Genomic DNA, 7,273 nt, shown 5'->3' on the forward strand with positions numbered 1-7,273 from the left:
TCTATTTCGTGAGAAATAGGCCTACAATACTGAATAGAAACCAATCGACCCTGAAGCTTTGACATGTCTTGAAACGTTGAAACCCTAGATCCGTCATTCGACGGTTTTTACTCATGTTCGAGCCAATTTGGTTAGGGATTAAGAACGAGGAGGTAAAGGGGATTATTGGGTGTTAGTTTGGGGTCAAGGGGACAGCTAGGGCTTGGAGGGGAGATCTTTGATTGAAGATTCGAGGAGATCCAACGGGATTCGAGTGAATATGTTAATGGTTTAGGGATGAGAGAAGCCTAGTGGTGGTGTGGTGTTAATTAGGGGTGGATTGTGGTGGTTTCATGGTCAGCTCGAAACTTCGATTGAAGATTCGAGAAGATGTGGGGTGATTCGAGGCGAATGGTTCATGGATTCGTGTTGTGGATGGGGAGATGGCTTAGGGGTGTCCTTTTGGTGGTCACCGGCGTTGTTGCCGCCGGGTTTATGGTGAGGGGGTGGAAGGGCGGCGCTAGGGTTCTTGGGGTCGTCTGGTTTGTTGAGAGAGACGAAGAGAGGGGGGTAGCTTAGGGGGGTGTGGGGTGCGTTTGAAAGTATATATATGTGATGGGTGAGTGAATCCCAGCCGTTAGATCTGATGAGATCAACGGTTTGGATCACTTCACTTATATAAAACGGGGTCATTTTGGTCTTAGTGGGGGAACTGGGTCGATCTAGGGGAATACGGGTCGGGTTATGGGGTGAGGTCTTGGACCGTTGGATGAGGATGGATGAACGTTCGAGATTTGCTGGTCTCGAAACGACGTCGTCTGATGCGTCTTTGAGAGCTGAAGGTTTGGACAGGGTATAGGTCTTGTTAGGGCCTGATTTTGGCCCAAAAATGAAATGGCCCAGTCCAATTTCTTTTCTATATTTTTTGTTCTTTTCCTTTTTAATTCTTAGTTTAATTCCGAATTTACCAAAATCCTAAAATAAATTATAAAACAACAATTATATTACAAAGACATTAATTGATTCTTAACAATAAATTAACACACAACATCAAATATTAATTAAACAAAATCACACCATTAAACAATAAAAATGACAAAATTACCAAAGTAATATTTATTTTGTGATTTTCATTCCAAATATGATTTAATTAACTCCTAATAGCAAAAAATAAAAATCCTAAATTCATGCAACATATTTTTTTGTATTTTTAATTAATAAAAATAAACATTCATATACAAAACTATGAATAATTATCCAAAATGCCACGCAAATTCTCAAAAATTGTACACAAAGGAAATTTGTTTTATATTTTTTGATTTCTTTTGGGGTAATTTCTCGTGAAGCAAAAATCACGTGCTCACAGCTGCCCCTCTTTGTTCGAAAACACAAAGGGTTTTCGTGCAAAGATAAAGTGAGCGAATACGAGCGATTTTTGCCCGTTAGAGTACTCCGTGGGAAGCATTTTTTGAAAGTTTTGACTGAACCTCTGCTTCGAAAATTTCCTACATATCCTGGGCTAAACAGGAATCAGGTCAATGTAGTTCGGGAAGTTTTGGTAGCTGGGACTACCATGAGACTACAATTTTGCTGTTACTGATGCTGCATGCTGTTACTGCTTGCTGACCTCCTTATTACACCAAAGGGGAAAAATCAAAGCTAAGCTAGCTATGTCTATCAACTATGAGTTACAAGATTCCTATCTAAAATTCTCTTGAAACTTGATCTTGAGTCTTAGCTGATTTCGCTGTAGACTTCGATCTGAATCTTGATGCTCGCAAGTTGTATGTGCTTGTTTATTTCTGCAGCATTGAGTAAGACAGGATTGGCGGAGCTTGTGACTTCTATCAGATTTCGAGCAATCCGCACCTTTGTTTGCTCCAATATTTGAGCTCATTTTTTTTGTTCTTTTCTTTTTTTCTTTATTCTGGATTGAGACTCACTCCGCAGGTCATCTTGATCTCTGTGCCTCAAGGTCAAACCTGTTCAAGCATCAAAACAAACAAACAAACGAAATTTTTCTGCCCCAGTTTTACTAGGAAATTTTCGTGAGTTATTTTGCTATAAAAATTCGCGGAATCGATGAGGGGATTGGAAACCCCAAGTCTAAAAGGCTCAACTCAGGGATTGGAGCCCTAATGTTCGCAAACTGAAAACGCTCAACTCAGGGATTGGAGCCCTAATGTAAACTGCTCAACTCAGGGATTGGAAGCCTAATGCTGGCTAAGGAAAAACCGCTCAACTCAGGGATTGAAGCCCTAATGTTGGCTAAAGGAAAATCGCTCAACTCAGGGATTGGAGCCCTAATGTTGGCTAAAGGAAAAACGCTCAACTCAGGGATTGGAGCCCTAATATTGGCTAAGGAAAGTCGCTCAACTCAGGGATTGGAGCCCTAATGTTGGCTAAAGGAAGAACTCTCAACTCAGGAATTGGAGCCCTAATGTCGGCTAAGGAAAATTGCTCAACTTAGGGATTGGAGCCCTAATGTCAGCTAAAGAAACACTCAACTCAAGGATTAGAGCCCTAATGTCGGCTAAAGGAAACGCTCAACTCAGGGATTGGAACCCTAATGTCGGCTAAAAGAAAATCGCTCAACTCAGGGATTGGAGCCCTAATGTTGGCTAAGGGAAATCTCTCAACTCAGGGATTGGAGCCCTAATGTCGGGTAAAGGAAAATCGCTCAACTCAGGGATTGGAGCCCTAATGTCGGCTAAAGGAAAATTGCTTAACTCAGGGATTGGAGCCCTAATGTCGGCTAAAGGAAAATCGCTCAACTCAGGGATTGGAGCCATAATGTTGGCTAAAGGAAACACTCAACTCAGGGATTGAAGACCTAATGTCGGCTAAGGAAACACTCAACTTAGGGATTGGAGCCCTAATGTCGGCTAAGGAAAAATCGCTCAACTCAGGGATTGGAGCCCTAATGTCGGCTAAGGAAATGCTTAACTCAGGGATTGAAGCCCTAATATCGGCTAAGGAAATGCTAAACTCAGGGATTGGAGCCCTAATGTCGGTAAAAGGCAACTAGGGAATGGAGGCCCTATGTCTAAAAATCTTAACTTAGGGACTGGAGCCCTAATATTGATAAAGGCGACTAGGGAATGGAGGCCCTATGTCTAAAAAGGTTCAACTCAGGGATTGGAGCCCTAATGTTGGTAAAAGGCGACTAGGGAATGGAGGCCCTATGTCTAAAAATCTCAACTTAGGGACTGGAGCCCTAATATTAGTAAAGGCGACTAGGGAATGGAGGCCCTATGTCTAAAAGGTTCAACTCAGGGATTGGAGCCCTAATGTTGGTAAAAGGTGACTAGAGAATGGAGGCCCTATGTCTAAAATCTCAACTCAGGGATTGGAGCCCTAATATTGGCAAAAAGGTAAAAGATTGATTTTGGGGCTTCTAAACTACCCTTTTTTTTATTTTCTTCTTATCTATTTTCTTTCAATTCATTTTTTAGTAAAAAGAAATGCAGGAAAGAATTTGGAGGAGACTTCCCTTTGGGTTGATTATTGTTGCTAAGCTATTTCTAGCGCTTGCACATTTCTTTTTCCATTTTGGTTACACCTGCTTCTTGCACTGTTGCTTTGGATTGCACATGTTTCAATTTTCAAACAAAGAACAATTGTTAGTTTGAAACGGTGGTCGATTTTGTGGCCTTCATTGTTTTTGATCACTCGATCTCGGCCCAACTCTTTTGGCGAGAAACTCTGCCGCTTGCTGGCTTTTATTAAAGATTGGTCTCTCTCCTAAAATCGAGGAACTTAACTTTTCAAAATTTATCATGACGGCTCAACCGTATAAAGATTTAACCCTTTCATTTTAATCTACTTCTAGGGGCTTTTGACTTTGAATTTCTTTTCATTTTCAATAACTCTGATTTCAGAGCATCGGCTATCATGGCTAGTTGGGATCGACTTGATGCATCCACTGAGGCTGGGTACTTTTCTTTGGACTTGGCTTTATTAAACAAAACCCTGTAAAACCAATCTTGCCACCTTTTCTTTGTATTAGTTTTGGAACAGAGTTAGACCGAAAGGGATTCAAGGAAAAGCAGATAAAGGACAAGAAAAAAAAATGAATTTAAGGAGAAGCGTCCCTTTGGGGGAAAGAAAGACTTATCTGAGGTGCATGCAGACTTCAATAGACATGACATGCTTCTTGGACTGGATACCCGATATGCACAACTATCCAACTTATTGTGAACCAACATCTCCAAATCGAGAAACCTGGCCAGGACTCTTTCAGTGGCGGGGGTGTCTTTTTTTCGATCGAAGGCGCCCTTTGCGGGTTTTCGCCAACCGATCTCTCTCATTTCTCTTCTCACCGTTGCCTGATAGCACTCTTTACGAGTTTTCACTAAATAGGCTCTCTCATTTTCAATTTTTCTGCTCATCATCGCCTTATGGTGCCCGTGTGGGTTTTTACCAATAAGACTCTCTCATTTTATTTCTCTCATTTTTCTTGCATCGGATCCAAGTAGCTGTATCCTCTGATCCTTGAACATTCTCACTGATTGATCGGAAGGACTTGAAAGGATTTGGGTAAAAATGATTTGGATCGAATTACAACTTTGGAACCATTCAAGCGGGATTACCGCAGGACCATTGCAACATCTTCCCCAGTTTCATTTTTTAGAGAATTTGGATTTTTATTTTGGTGTGACTGAACCCCAAAGAGAGGCTTCCTACGTATCCTTTCGGAATCAAGTCGAACGTAGTTCAGGAAAACATTGTTTTTGATTTTTTCTTTTGTTTTTCTGTTTTGTTTTGTTTTCTCTTTTCTTTTTTTTTTCTTTTTTTTTTCAGGTTCCAAAGAGGGTAATGAAAGAAAGGTAAACGGCTCAAAGGGTTAGCAAAGGATTGGAGTGTTTGGGGTAGCGAGAATGAAAGCCTTCGTCATCCCAATCGGTTAATGTTATTGCTGCAGAATGATTAGACATAGTACCTTTTGAGCGCATCTGCATTTACAACTGTTTCAGGATCATTTCCTTCGATATCGCCCAGATACAATGCTCCTCTCGGCAATATCTTTCTGATGTCGTATGGGCCCTTCCAATTAGGAGAGAATTTTCCTTTTGCTTCCTGGTGATGAGCAAGAATACGCCTTAAAACGAGTTGCCCCACTTCAAAATTTCTAGGTCGCACTTTCTTGTTATAGGCACGAGCCATTCTTTGCTGGTACAACTGCTCGTGGTAGACCGCAGCCATTCGCTTTTCATCGATCAAGGTTAATTGTTCTAGACGGGTTTTAACCCACTCACTGTCTTCAATTTCGGCTTCCAAAATGATTCGGAGAGAGGGGATTTCGACCTCGGCAGGTATTACGACTTCCGTGCCATAAACCAAAAGATACGGGGTGGCTCCAATTGATATGCGCACAGTAGTGCAATATCCCAACAATGCAAACGACAGCTTTTCATGCCACTGCCTGGAACTTTGGATCATTTTTCTCAAAATCTTTTTGAAGTTTTTGTTTGCTGCTTCAACGACACCATTGCCTTTAGGCCGATAAGGAGTAGAGTTTCGGTGCATTATCTTGAATTGCTCACATATCTCCCCCATCAAATGACTATTCAAGTTTGCAGCATTGTCTGTGATAATAGTTGCAGGAATGCCAAAACGGCAGATAAGATTGGAGTGCACGAAATCTACCACAACTTTCTTGGTGACAGACTTGAGAGTGATTGCTTCGACCCATTTTGTAAAGTAGTCAATGGCAACTAGTATGAATCTGTGTTCATTTGAGGCTTTCGGCTCGATTGGCCCAATGACGTCCATGCCCCAAGCAACAAATGGCCAAGGTGCAGACATGAGATGCAGTACTGTGGGATGTGCATGAATCAAATCACTGTGCACCTGACACTGATGACACTTCCGAACGAAACTAAAACAGTCCTTTTCTATGGTCATCCAGTAATAACCCGCTCGAAAGATTTTCTTTGCTAAAACATACTCGTTCATGTGGGGCCCGCATACTCCCGCATGTACCTCATGCATGATAATTCCAGCCTCTTCTGCGTCAACACATCTTAACAAATTGAGGTCCGGAGTTCTCTTGTACAAGACATCCCCACTCAAAAAGAAACCACTAGCGTGTCGTCTAATGGTTCTCTTTTGGTCTCCACTGGCTTACTCGGGGTATTCTCGAGTTTTCAGAAACTTTTGGATGTCATGGTACCATGGTTGGGTATTTGGTGCTGCTTCAATTGTATTACAATAACCATGATTTTCCCGAATTTGAATTTCCAAGGGATCTATGTGAGCATTGCCGGGATATGGCAGCATTGAGGCCAAAGTAGCAAGTGCGTCGGCTAATTCGTTGTGACAACAAGGAATGTACCTGAACTCTATTGACTTGAATCGCTTGTCGAGGTCTTCCACATGCTTCTTGTAAGGGATAAGCTTAACATCTCGGGTTTCCCATTCTCCTTGGGCTTGCCGGATAATCAGGTCTGAGTCTCCCATGATCAACAACTCTTCGACATTTTGGTCGATTGCCATGTTTAGACCCATAACACAGGCTTCATACTCGGCGATGTTGTTTGTATAGAAGAAACGAAGCCGAGCTGTGGCTGGATAGTGCTGACCAGTGGGTGAGATCAAAATTGCCCCAATTCCAACACCTTTTGCATTTACCGCCCCATCAAAGAACATTTTCCAAGCATGAGCGTCTTCAGATATTGCCTCAACTGAATTTACTTTTTCATCTGGGAAGTAAGTTCTCAAAGGTTGGTACTCATCATCAATCGGGTTCTCAGCCAAATGATCCGCTAACTCATGGGATTTCATTTCCGTGCGAGTGATATAGACTATGTCAAACTCCGTGAGCAAGATCTGCCACTTTGCTAATCTCCCAGTGGGCATTGGTTTTTAAAATATATACTTTAAAGGATCCAACGTGGTTATGAGGTAGGTGGTGTAAGCTTTCAAATATTACCTCAGCTTCTGAGCGACCCATGTCAAAGCACAGCAAGTTCTTTCCAATAAAGTGTACTTGGCTTCGTAACTAGTAAACTTCTTGCTCAGATAGTAAATGGCCTGCTCCTTCTTTCCGGTCACGTCATGTTGCCCGAGGACACAACCAAAAGAATTTTCCAAGACGGTCAGGTACAAGATCAGAGGCCTTCCTGGCTCATGTGGGACCAAGACTGGCGGATTTGACAGATATTCCTTGATTTTATCAAAATCTTCTTGACATTCAACTGTCCATTTGATTGCCGCATCTTTCTTTAACAACTTAAATATGGGTTCACACGTGGAGGTCAACTGAGCGATGAAACGACTGATGTAATTCAAT

At 41.9% G+C, this 7,273-nt stretch overlaps 1 protein-coding gene across 1 annotated transcript; it reads right to left on the reverse strand.

The window, feature by feature from the left end:
• Positions 1 to 6,105: 6,105 nt before the first annotated feature.
• On the reverse strand, positions 6,106 to 6,765 carry LOC104242276 (uncharacterized). Its single transcript, XM_009797303.2, has 2 exons — positions 6,613 to 6,765; positions 6,106 to 6,558 (listed from the first exon to the last, which is right to left on the reverse strand). Exons 1-2 carry the CDS (start codon positions 6,763 to 6,765, stop codon positions 6,106 to 6,108), a joined length of 606 nt encoding a protein of 201 aa, XP_009795605.2.
• Positions 6,766 to 7,273: the final 508 nt, after the last annotated feature.

This window comes from Nicotiana sylvestris, chromosome 5, assembly GCF_000393655.2.
Source record: "Nicotiana sylvestris chromosome 5, ASM39365v2, whole genome shotgun sequence".
NCBI lineage: Eukaryota > Viridiplantae > Streptophyta > Magnoliopsida > Solanales > Solanaceae > Nicotiana > Nicotiana sylvestris.

Bases quoted from the DNA above. Each gene is read 5' to 3' on its own strand.
- LOC104242276 (XM_009797303.2), bottom strand. From the start codon at position 6,765: ATGAAATCCCATGAGTTAGCGGATCATTTGGCTGAGAACCCGATTGAT. The intron at 6,559-6,612 runs GTAAATGCAAAA...CCCACTGGTCAG, and splicing joins AAATGTTCTTTGATGGGGCG to CACTATCCAGCCACAGCTCG.